The sequence below is a fragment of the Coffea eugenioides genome, chromosome 7 (genome assembly GCF_003713205.1).
Source record: "Coffea eugenioides isolate CCC68of chromosome 7, Ceug_1.0, whole genome shotgun sequence".
In the NCBI taxonomy this organism is placed as follows: domain Eukaryota; kingdom Viridiplantae; phylum Streptophyta; class Magnoliopsida; order Gentianales; family Rubiaceae; genus Coffea; species Coffea eugenioides.
Window position 1 is genome coordinate 5022470 of NC_040041.1, and position 13233 is coordinate 5035702.

At 36.4% G+C, this 13233-nt stretch overlaps 2 protein-coding genes across 2 annotated transcripts; both read right to left on the reverse strand.

Moving 5' to 3' along the window:
- Positions 1-486: 486 nt before the first annotated feature.
- LOC113776709 (protein TPX2-like) lies at positions 487-2568 on the reverse strand. The gene is made up of 7 exons (XM_027321774.1): positions 2536-2568; positions 2318-2413; positions 1632-1673; positions 1411-1494; positions 1244-1303; positions 1053-1147; positions 487-813 (listed from the first exon to the last, which is right to left on the reverse strand). The coding sequence occupies exons 1-7, from the start codon at positions 2566-2568 to the stop codon at positions 756-758; spliced, it is 468 nt and encodes a 155-aa protein (XP_027177575.1). The 3' UTR covers positions 487-755.
- A 5726-nt stretch (positions 2569-8294) lies between these two features.
- LOC113778777 (protein indeterminate-domain 16-like) lies at positions 8295-10598 on the reverse strand. The gene is made up of 3 exons (XM_027324271.1): positions 10248-10598; positions 9748-10147; positions 8295-9227 (listed from the first exon to the last, which is right to left on the reverse strand). The coding sequence occupies exons 1-3, from the start codon at positions 10348-10350 to the stop codon at positions 8462-8464; spliced, it is 1269 nt and encodes a 422-aa protein (XP_027180072.1). The 5' UTR covers positions 10351-10598; the 3' UTR covers positions 8295-8461.
- Between the last annotated feature and the right edge of the window lie 2635 nt (positions 10599-13233).

The following is a 13233-nucleotide window of genomic DNA, read 5'->3' on the forward strand; positions in this document are numbered from 1 at the left end:
GTTTAATTCAGGGCCTTTTACTTTTATTTGTAAGTTGCACTAAAAGCGTGCCCGTCCACGTGCTTTCTCGAAAGCGTGTTTGGCCTGGAGTCGAGATTTTTTTTACATTTAGCCCCAAAAGGAAAGATGGTATGATCTACAATACACGACTAAACTCCCTATGTGTCCCACTTTGTCCCCATGTTCTTTGAATTGCAACATTCGAGTTTTTTTTTTTTTTATGAGTTTGATAAATTACATTCATCATATTTCTGTCATTCTGCTTTGGAAGCAAGAAATTGCCAACCATGGAAATCAGTCCAACTTTCAAAATTCTTTAATTTCATGATCTGGTTGTTTGGGTAGTAATCATACAAGATTTTTTTTTTCTTAATTTTACATTTTTGTTTTATTTCTTGGTTTCAAACACCAATTACACGACCACTTCTGATCATTTTCACAACGTAAAGATAGATAGAATTGTGTGAAAGAAAGTGTTTAAATTTCTAATTGATGTAAATAAAGTCCTCTGGCTCTAGTGCAATGTTGTTCCATTATTCAACAAACTCTGCAAATCCCACAATTTCTGTGAACTATGTTTTGTACATCAATCCGCGAAATAAGAGTCTATATAAACAGCCTACAAAAAGTTACTGAAGCGAATCAAAACCACCCAAATTCAGTAGCTTAAGTTGTTGCAGGAGCTGATCTCAGTTACTTATTGTGTTAAAAATTGGGAAGTTCATTCTGCAAGAGATGCAGCTCGTAGCGGAACACTAGCCACTCACTAGCTTCAGCCTTGGCTCCTTTGGAATTGTCAATGGCCTTGTTGATCTGAACATTTTCCAATAGTGCAGAAATGTCAAAAAAAAAAAGGCTGTGAGGTTATCTTCATGCATTGTCTGGAAGAATAGTTTTAAGGTATCCATCCTTACAATCATAGTCAAATGTTCAGTTAATCTCAGTGGTGAGTATTTATAGTTCCAGATAAGACATTAAATTGAAAGAAAAGGAGAACAATCTTCCTGTAACAAGTACTATATACACATATATATAGATACACACACACACACCTTTGTGGGAAGAAAGGCCTATCAAAGTAAGGCATCAACTGAGCTCTAGGAATCATCTCTTTTCTAAGCAACTTCACCTCTTCCTCCTCGATCATCTGTCTCAATACTCACCGTTTGTATTAGTTCTCCATAATCATTCAATTTAACAAAACCCAAATCACCATTGGTTATCCGAGGAGATGATTAATTACCTTCTGCAACTTCTCTAGTTGTCTCTTCTGTCGCTCTTCTATGTATATCTTGGTCGCAACCTGCATTTATTTCCATTCATGAAGAGGGATTCAAATGGAAAGATATGTCACCCTAAAAACGGAAAAAAGCAAGAGAAATTGAAAAATATAATTATCTTGCATCTCACCGAGTAGTTGAATAATGCACGTTTCACAGCTCTTTCCTTGGTGTGGAGTTTGAAATCCTGTGGCGTAGTGTTTTCTTTTGTAACCTGCAGAGACCACATGTTAGTTCTTGAATCAATCGTTCATGTTCTATTCCTTCCTTCCTTCCTTCCTTCCAAACAATAATTTCCAAGAATGAGATGTACATTTGTATCTTAAGAAATGTAAACATGTATATGTGTACCTTATTCTTGTCAACTTGGCGCTCTTTGAGCTCATCTCTTGGCTGAAATCATTGACATGAAGATTGTGTCTAATTAGGCAATGATAGAAATCAAGTGGGGTCATTGAAATATTACCAACAAAAGTTGGTGAATTAGGTGGAATGATGTCAACAATGATTGCTTCGCCATCCATCTATCTCCATTTTGTGAATGCTCAATTTTTGTCGATAACTTCACTTCTGTCCAATTTTACTAATGTATTGTAGTCTTTTTCTTGAAGAACATTTGCTTTGCAGTGTTTAAAATAGCTCTATTGACAATTTCTTCCTTCCTTTTTCTTTTTTGGGTAGAAATTGACAATTTATTCTACTACTATTGTTTAAGCTATTTTGCCGCTAGGACATGCAGGAGCTACTCTCTTTTGCCATCCGGTAACTATAAAGTGGAGAAAATTAAATAGAAGTTAGGATTCTTGATTTTTTTTATTCCAGGTATAAAAGGTACTCATCAGCAAATGAATGCTACTCCTAGAAAAGTTGTTTCATAAATTGAACAAAAACCACTAAAAAGCCAAAGTTAAACTTTTTTTTTTTATTTTCTTTGTGGGTTGAGCAAAGTTTTCGTTAGCAAAAGTGACTATTTACTGTGCAAATAAATTCGACTAGAGAACAGGCAATAGCAGCTTGCAAAATCCTTGAAGTCCCACCCCAGAATTGTTCCTCAGGGCCTGCAAGGGTGATATGTGTCTCACCACTCCTTTGCCAGTAGATGAAACAGGAGACTGTGATCTGCTTTTCACGAACTTAAACAATTTGAGGGGAAAAAAAAAGGAATTAGACACATGACAAAACAAAATAGCTAGTTAGAAAAACGTTCTACCAAAAGAGAACAGCAAAAAGTAGTAGTCATAATTAAAGAATCTACCTTTTGCGCATTTTTGCTGTTGGGGCTATCCATTTTGAGTTGCTATGATCGACTGAATCAGCAAACTCGGTTTATATAAAGCACAACCATGATGATCATCAGGAGTGGAGTTTGGAGATTTGTATCTTTCTGCAACAATTGCTTGCTGTTGATCCATCAGTAAAATGCATGATCTATTGTACCAAACTTTCTGATTAAACCTCCCTCTCAAATTTGACATCACACACTTTTTTGTTTGTAATTGTGTCTTCAACCTCCACATTTTGGATTCATTTTATAATAGGATGATCATAACTACCACGTAAAGCTTGAAGAACCATTGGCTTCAACTCTTTTCAGCGCTCCATGCATAGGCTTAAGATTTAAGTTAGTCAGGGACAAATAAAATCAAAGGCCTTTCAGATTGGGTGACAAGTCACTCAATTGCTTGCATGTTTCTTCGAGCTTCATTTTGCTGAAGCTAGTGCAGTTCTGGGCTTAATGCATTTTCCAGCTAATTGGAATCCAAATGAGCTTCTTAATTAATTGGGATTTGGCATGTGTGCTTATTAAGCGTATAAATTCAACTAAAATGAATTAGCTCCAAAATCCAACTGTGTGGGAACGAAAGAATGCAGACAAGGTCCCCAGGATAACAGCTTGGATTTGTAGCTTAATGAAGTACGAAGATTTTAACATAGATATTTCCATTTCAAAATTTAGCTTTCGTTGCTTGATTTTATCTGTCGACATGGAATAGATGGAGATATATAGTCCTTCTACAATGATCAAGGATTTTGTTTATCCTTCATCGGTAATTTAACTCAAAGGAAATTGTTTGATCCTTAGAAATCTTTAATGCAAGAGCTGAACGAGCTCTATATATGTTTGATAATAAGGATCAAACATCTTCCTTGATTAATTAGAGCACCAAAATCAAATAAACACGTACAAGAATGTTAAATTATGACATAGATAGAAGTAATGCACGTTAATTAGTAGTATTGTTTTGTCATAGATTGTAAACACCTAGAGGGTCTCTTCACATTCTCACAAACTTATAATACCCTTTGTGAAGCATCCTCAAAATGATTCTCCCATAGGCCTGCCTGCAGCATCTTGGTTAATCCTGGCTATTACTATTTAAGTACGAAAATTCTCTTAATTAAACTAGGCAAAATCAGCTTCCTTGTTCCTGAATTCGACTGATATCATCATCATCCCTCGAGTCCATATACTAGCTTCCTGGTCACTAGCATTGAATAATTACATGGATACACCCCTTAAGTGCACTCAATTGATTTGATAATGCATCAAGGAATGGGGAATGATGACAAGGATTATGACAATTAAGCAACTAAGCTCAATTTAACCACCAAGGAATGTGAGAATCAAGCTTTGTTAGCCGATGCCGAACCGCCATTACAGCCGGAGGGAGTAAATCTAGAGGTCATTAAAAATTGTAAGACCACACACAACACAGTTCAATTACGTAAATCAGAAGAAGATTATGGAAAGATGCTCCAGAAATTGGTCTTTTAACATCGCTTTCCTTCAATAGCAAATTGAGGGATTAAGATTTTTAACGACCTGTTAATAAGCAGGGGGAACAGTTCATTATCAAGTATTCGTTGTTTAATCTGTTATGTTGTGTAACCAAGGTGGAAGGTAACACTTTGGTTTCTGGTCGGTTATTGGCTTCTTATCAGTCGTGATAATAAACCATAGGCCTGTCATATACCAGTTAGGTCAATATCTCAAAATCAAACTGTAGTTCAATTTGCTTATATTTCAAGTTATTCAGCATGAATAAACTAAATCGATCCGAGCAAATTCAGGCACGACTAGTTTATTCGAATGTTCAAATTCTGCTGTCTTTATGGGTTTTTTTTTTTTTTGGAGAAAAATAAGGAATTGTGAAATTAACACAACAGCTAATTTGTTAAAAATGACAAATAAGATTAACGTAACAACTCCTCGAGGTTACAATCAAGCCATCCTGGGTGCGATAAATACTGGCATAATAAACGAATCTGCAAGATGTTGACTTAAGAGATGTATGAATAAATCGGGTGAAGCAAATTAGGCCAATCAACATATATTTTTTCTCCGTGTCCAAGCTAAAATTAGTCGAATAAAGGCTGAAATTTTTCTTAGATAATTCTCAATCTTTAAATGGCTTTAGATCAAGCCCAAATCTGTGCAAGTATTCGTACTTGACTTCATAACTAATTAGGCTCTGCTTTCTCAACAAGCAAAAAAAGCTTTCGCTGCTTCCATTTTCAGCAATTATTACTGTTCAAACAGACCACATGTTGCTTGTTCTCTGGCAAAATTATGCAATCTCCAAAGGATAAGGCTGAGTGGATGGTCCTAAACTGGAAGATTTACCAAATGAACATGGCTTCCTTACATCCCGGTACTTATTGGAATTGTTAGAGATAGCAAGCATGCTCCATAGAATTTCTCACATGGAGGTCGTGGATTGGAATTTATTGTAGATTAAGAAGCATATGAGCAAATTTTATTCTAATAATCAAGATTTTTGTTGGTAAACATCAACCATCACAAGAAGTGTATGTTTTGTTGGAGTTTAGATACGAGTTAGCGGAAGGAAAAGAGAGAAGGGATTGTAAAAATGTAACTTATCAAATTATTTATAAATACCAATAATTCTTAATTCGGATTAACATCTAAAATATTGTATATTCAAATTTCATAATCGATTTGAGAGCTACGTTGATTGATAATACGTAGGAAGTTACATTACATGTAGTTAGGCATGGCCACGGTTCCAGAACCAACGGTTCAGAACCACATAGTTCTGATTTTGGTTTCTTATGGTTTTGGTTCTGGTTCTAGTTTTCGGTTTCGTATGATTGTCTACAATTTTATTTAATTCCTTATCCTTACCAATTTTAATACGAATATAACAAATATTTAAAATTTCAAATAAAATGTAAAAAAATAAATACAAAATAAAGATCATATTTTAATTTTATTATTATTCTACAAAGTAAGAAGTAATAAATAGATAATATAAATTTTATGAAAAGTACATTACATTATCAAATTAAAAAATACATTACACTATCAAATGGTTGCCATGTGTTGACTTTCTTGAGTTGGACAATCATCAATGTTGAAGATTCCATTCGAAGAAATATTGCAAAAAATATTTTTTTGCTTGCTTGATTTTGAAGATGAGCTACTACCGTCAAAACTTGTCATTTGATAGCAAATAAGCCAAAAAAAAAATTGTAAGTAATAATTTAATACTTACAAATTATAATGATAGATATTAGATTAATAGAAGAATTAAATAATTAATAAAATATATGGAAAGTCCATAAAATTTAAACTTTCTTAAAACCTATTAAACACAACTAATTTTTTTTGAATTATCTCACTACTTATATTAATTATTTTTAATTATTTTTAACGGTTCTGGAACTGACGGTTCTGATTCTGGTTCTATTTTTTAGAGAACCAGAACCGGAACCTTTATCCAAGGTTCTACCACGGTTCTGGTTCCATGGTTTTGATTCCGGTTCTGGTCCGGTTCCGGTTCCAAATGGAACCATGGCCATGCCTACATGTAGTCTTTGATCTCAAGCACCTATCTTTTTAATTTTAAATTATTGATTTATGATTTTGAAAACTTGCCCTACTACGGCGGTTATTGAAGTTAAAATCACCTAAACCTTTTTTGTCCCTAAAAAAATTACCCGTAATCAAATATGCTACGTACAATAATTGGCTCGAACACGTCAAGGCCATGGTCAAATCAAATAGATTATAGTATATCAATTGCGTACCAAGAAAAGAAAAGCAAACACAAACAAAAACACAACCAGCAAAAAAAACGAAAGAAAATTTTTTTTTTTCCAGACACCATGAGATGAAAGGTTCAGATGAAGTCAGAGAAGGAGAGACATCATTAGGAAAAATGGTCCATTCTCTTCCACTGAGCACTGCCACTGGAGGGAGGAAGGAAGGCCATTGAGCGCATCCCTTGAATTGTGAAAGAATAATAGTGGGTACGTAGTCACAAGACATTGTTGTCAAAGACCACAATTTGTATGTATACTAGTAAAACTTTCTCTTCTCCTGTGTAATGACGACTCACACAGATGAATGGATCTTCTTCAATGGTTGCTCTTTTTCCTCTGTCTCAGTTGCGATAAGGGTTTGCAGAGGTGATAAAAAAGAGTGGGGCAGAGGACTGTGTGTCTTGTCTGGGGTTTGAGAGGGACAAGAGAAGCTGCAGAAACTTTCAAATTGTGGCACTGAAAAACATGGCGTTTTTTATTGGGCATTTAAAATTCGAACAGTACTTGTGAAAGAGACACTAGAGCAACATGGAAAAACATAGCCTTAATCCCATTTCAGCTTTTTCTTTTTGGCTTTTTCTGTGGACCACTCCTCCTCCTCCTCCTCCTCCTAGGCTCAGCACTCATCAGTCTGTGGAGGAGCACCTGCCTGCATGCCTATTCTTCACATGAAGATCAACTGGACTTCTCTACCATCTCCACCATCTCCCCAGCTAGAGCTAGCTCCATGTACATAAGAGATTGATTATAAAAAAAAAAATTTATTTTCAAATAAATATATTGATAGATCAAATGGGGTCTTTGTTTTGCTTTCTTCCTCTTTGATGTTTTCGAAAGATCTAAGGATCTAATTTTGGCCAATACAACAAGGAAGTCAAGAAGAACAAAAGATAACTAAAAAACATACTAGTACTTTTTACCCTAGGGAAGGGCGGGAATCCTTTGTCCAGCTTAAATTTATTCATCTGACATATTCATCTTCTGAGAGGAGGGACAACAAAAGAGGCGTTTAGAGGACAAAAGTACTGTTTAAATTGAAGGGCAAATGATTCTGAAACAAAATGTACCCGTAAAACTTGGACACTTTTGTGGTTATGAAACTTCAGAGCTCCCCAAATATGTCCATGCTCAACTCATACTAACGGGAGAAACCTGCTCTAGACTACTGAACAATATATTATTCTAGTCATGCCTTTTAATTCTGGGATACTTATGATTTTGGCATTAACTTATTTTTTCTAAAGTAATGTAATAATGCAAACTCTGGACTACTGACCAGTACTCGTTTTTATTATTTCATCCTCCATTTTCCTGCTATTCATCCTTCTCTTCGTCATCCTTCTCCTACTTAAAACAAAAGCAATTAAGGAAGAAGAGTAGAATTACGAATGTTATAATTCTCTCTCTCTCTTTACCTATATTTCTTGTATTTTCTAAGTTCTTTGCATTCAAGAGAAAGAAAATTTTAATTTTTTGTGCTTCAAGTCTCCCAACTCCTTCAGCAAGAGGGGAAAGAAGAAATTAGGTACAAACTTGCTAGGAAGGGTATTCAGTGGCTTCACTTTAGCTCATCTTACTCGTTTCAACCACAAAAACAGTTTTAAAGGTACATGCATTTGGATTTCAATGAATGACATAAATATCATCCAAAAGCAGCATACCAGCTTTAGCAGTCAAGTAGCTGCTTTACCATAATGACTGTAAAAAGTAATTGTTGACAACTATAAACTAGTTTCCCTATTAGTGCCGATGTAGTTACTGTATAGAAATAGTATGCTCACTTCACCATAAACAAACAAGACAAAATTTTCTTACAAGATGACATGCTAGACATAGATTCTCCGTTCTCTTGTGCAGTCTAATTAATATAAAATTTGTATTATCCAACCCATGCTTGTTATCTTTTAATTAGTAATTTAATCAAGTTTGTTCAGTATAAGTATACAGTAGAACTCACGAAATAGTAAAAACAGATTCACAACTCAATAAAATTTGATTACATAATCAGCAGCACGCATTTGAAAACAATGCATGACACATTCAGCTAGGCAAATACTGAGGGCATCAATTTCACTAGACTAAAGCACGAGGATCTTTACCCATTTTTTGACATTCTAGAATGGAAGATGAGATGGAACTCTCAGCTGAGAAGGCTTCTCCTGTATAAAATCTCTCCTACAAGCATTACAAGTTATCTGCACAAAATTAGAGCTTATATGCCTTGTTGCACAATCTTTCATCAACTCAGCTGCATTAAACTCGTAGAAGGCTTGTTCTCTGATTGTTCTTGCTCTTGTCATCTCTTGTTTAGCCATTTCAATCAAACATTTCGCTTGATGTCTCTTCTCTTCGGCCAATGCCTTCTCTTCCTTGGCTACCCGTGATAGTTCACGGGCCTCATCTCTCAATCTAACGGCTTCTGGCGGCATCACTTTGGCATCCATACTTTCTCTGTAATAACTGTGGTTCCATGCATCATAGTTGTACCATACTGAATTTGAGTAGTCTCCTTCAGTTTCCGGTTCTGGAATAAAACTACCAATATTTGATTGACTGGTATGATGATTTTGTTCAGAGGCAACACTACCAGTATTGGAGAAGTTCACCCCACTTAGGGAAGAATTACTGGAAGAAAACAGTTCAAGCTCAAGATTGTGGCAAAAACCAGTGACAGTACCATTGTTGTTTTGCCCATCAAAAGCTGAATCCAAGACTTTCTGCCTTGGCATTTCAGAAAGGTTGTTATGGAAACTTCTGTCTCCTAAAAAATCTGGGCTCAAAGTAGAATGGTGAAATGGATCAGCAGCTGGTATTCCCTGACACATATAGTCTGTCATGCGAGCTTTGCATGTATCTTGATGCTCGATAAAAGCTTCAACTCTGGAAAGAAACGAGAAAGGTAAAACAAGATTGCTTGGAACATAGCCTTGAAAGAAGATCAATATGGTTAAGGTTCATTAGGTAAAACTTTGACACTGATTAAAACAGTAGGAAGTTTGGGAGGTATTGATATACATTTGACAGTAGCTCCTGTTTATCGAATAATCATTACTATAATATCTTGCCGGATTTCTTCTGCTGAGATTTCAACGTAGAAAAAAGTAACAGGCTTTCCCTTTCCGTCAGTGTCTTTTTGAAAATAGTATAATCCCTAGATCAGATACCTGTGATCACTGACGAAAAGCTACACTATTTTAGACCAGGGAATACATTATGTACCAGTAGTTTAATGATCAAAATATTGGCTTTTTGATGATCAATCTAAAGAACTTTCTTAGATTCGAGATCATGCTGAAAGGATACGCTAGATAAAGGCAAAAACCAGCCTAGCCATATACGAACAATACTAGCTTTCTTCCTGTACTACTAATTAAGGTAAATAAGAATCAAATTGTAGAACCTGGAGAAAACACGGCCGCAGTCACAAGAGTGACCTCTAGTACCACATATCTTGACATGAGCCTTGTAATCAGACTGAACAGCATAACCTTTTGAGCATTTCTCACAAACCCACTGTTTATTATTGCTATGTTTCCTTCTGAAATGCTTCTTTATGCCCACAAGGTCACCTAGTGCGTGGCACGGGTCATGGTGAAGGCAAGTTGGCTCGGGACACACATATACTCGTTTTTTCACTTCTTGTTTATCTTTCTTTAGTAGCTTCCAAGGAACCTTATGGCGTCTCCGATGCATCTGGAGATTTTGCTCTCTCTGGAAGCATTGGTTACAGATTTCGCAAACGTAGCGATCCGATTCCATTAACATCTCAGGTGAAAGATAAACAACTTCTGCATCAGGATCTACGAAACCCCATCATGAAAATTGAGTATTATAATATAAATCAGCTAGACCAAGACCAAGAGTATGAATTTATGCGTCAAATTAAACTGTCCGACTAACCTGGTGTTCCTGCAGGCCTTCTCTTCTTTTTCGTGAGGAGCCCATCATTTGGGCAAGCAAAAATCTCAGAAGAAGGAAGAGAAAATGACTGGCACGCCAGCATGAGAAATATGAATACTATTAAGCTTTTTGATGTTATCTAAATCAACAGTAATATGTAAACACAAGCGAAGGGACACTCGATCAAAGGTTGTTTTAATCTTTCTGTGGTTGTACTGCATATATTTCTGGCTTGTTCATGGCTACTGGCTAGCTAGGGTACTGGAGATGATACAGCACAAAGAAAGGGGTGGGGACTCGGGGAGGAAAGAGGAAAGGGCAGTAGACTTTTAGCAGTACACTACTGTGATATTCCTTCTACACCATTGTATCATGAAATATGAAATATCAAAGAATTTATAGAGTAGAACGGACTATAAGTATAGGTTTTGTACCGTAGCTGCTTGGCGTAAATATACATGGACCCATCCCCCTTTATTTGCTTCCAAATCCGGGTGATTAGCTTGATTTTCTTCTTGTTCTGAATGTAGTAGTACTTAACTCTCAAGCCCGCTGCATTTGCAATTCACACACCAGTGAACAGTGAAAAACTAATAATCTACCACTAGTACTGGAGAACCAAACATGAAAGTTTTAACTGCTCGCCATTTCAAGTGCAGGGTCCACTTGATATAAGGTGCTGTTGATATATGGTTTCAAGATTTCTGGAACGGTTAAACTCCCCAAACTGGAAATTATTCACCCTCCAAATATCTAGGACGATATCGATTATAGAACAGGGCACATGATAATAGAACAGCACAAGAGAATTGCTATATAGATTAGGTGAATCCGTGAATATATAAGCTCAGGGAGAGTGTCAAAATAGAAGCAGTAGTAGTAGTAGTAGAGTGTCATTTGGTTAATTTGCATCTAAATTATGTAATGATTGAAGCTGGATCCAAGCCATAAACAGCCAAAAACAATACTCGAAAGCAAATTTGAATAATACAAGGCCTTACACCCCACAGTGATGAACAGTACTCGATACCAATAATTATTGCTGGTGTCTTGAATCAGGAAAACATGGGGAGGAGAAATTTGTTTGCTTGTGAAATTTAATAAATAATGATAACAAAGAAAAGGGGAGCAGATTCAAGTTTGTTTCTTGTGTTGAAAGGACGGGCAAGGATAGCCGAGGTAGATTCTCTTCTCTCTACTTCCCATGAGTCATGATGCCATGCAGCAGCATGATATCTTCAAGAGAATGAATGTCTTTTGCCGACCAGTAATTCCCTCCCTCCCACTCTATTTTCATTTGTTCACTTCAGTTCCATTCCATGCATTAGCTTGGGTCATAGTTGACCGGGTCCAACTGTATCAGTCTCAGTCATTTGAATTACGACCACAAATTCTTCTACCCTTCATATCTAATCCTTATTCTAGGCTTTTGCGGTGGCTTCCCTTGATCTTTTTCGTTTTTTACCATACCACCTTTTATCCTTACAGAAGTCCTTTTCACCTCCTACCCTAACCAAATCCTGGCTCTGTTCCTACGCCAATTAGACCAAATTGATCAGTGAAAACCCGGTTGCAAAACAAATATATCAAGTACTATGTGTTAAAAATCAAATGTAACCAAACCCATTTACTTACGGGGGTAATCCATAAGGATCGGATCCGGGTCGAAATCCGAATGACTGAAACGCGGAACAGAGCCAACACACGGTAGTATCTTTACACGCACAACCATGCAATCGTACCACACTTAAATTTCTGGAAGTAACTTTTGACTGCAAAAAGTGGTATTCATTAATACGACACCGTCCACGCTGTAAAGCGATTCCTTGATCAATCATAAATATGGCAACAACATGTCAAAATATTTAAAAAAAAAATGCTTCGGCAGTCTGCTGCGATTTTAATCACTACTATTGAAGACAATGTTACGAAAAACAGACCCAACATTTATACCTAAATTGGCCAACACACTATAATTGACTGACAAAACCAGTGGAGCGAGCCTGTCACCCTATAACCACGAATTCAGCAGAAGTAGACAGTAAGAGTACATTTTTGGTTCTGTCGCAATTTGACTCTCTGTTAATTCGCTCGATCAATACACGTCTGTGGCCAAAGTATGTTTTCAGTCTTGGCTTAGTAGCATCATCAAAAGTCAAGAAATAAGTGTTCACAAGGACCGTCTGGAAAAATTTCGAGTGCAGTTTGGGCCGGTGATGGTTCAGTACCTTTCTGATTCTTTCCTTAAATTCTCCTTTCCTAGTATGGTATAGAGTCGAAATAGTTGTAAATTAAAGTCTATTGTGTCCGACAAAAAAAAAAAAAAAAGTATTCACAGGGACAAAGTTGTCATCGCCTATGTGATAAGTGCTGAAGGGTTTTCAGCAGTGCCAAATTTGATACTGAGTAATAGAGCAAAAAGGTAACTTCAAATATGATTAACTTCAAAAAGATAATTTTTTGTACTTGCGGACGAAGAATTTAGAGTAAGGCGGGAAAGGGTTTGATTAAACCCTTATGTAAAAAGGCTGCACTATACCCTCAAATTTGTGAATATTAATATGTTCTCTTCAAAGTAGGGTCATATAGGTGTAGCAAAACGTATCATATGCGTTACTTGGGTGTGCTTATAGTTCATCCGACTGCACAGCAGTTTGGTGCATGGTGAACTAGCTGATGATAATGGTAACAAATGTCGAGGATAAAACAAAGGGTACAAACCGAAGAAACTAGTAGCATTCTTCTTATAGGAAGTGTATGGATCTAAAAATCACTAGGCAATGTGTGGGAAAATGATGGTCAACATGACATTCAGCCCCGGGGGCTAAAGCTGCATATAAAGTCGCGAATCCAGCTGTTTTTCTGCATTCCAAAACTCTGAGGATAGCGTTAGGTTCATTGTCAGGTTCATCATTACCGTTCACAATTGTCCTGAATTTCTTTTCATTTCTTTTCCAGTACAACATTTTTACAATTGATCCTATAT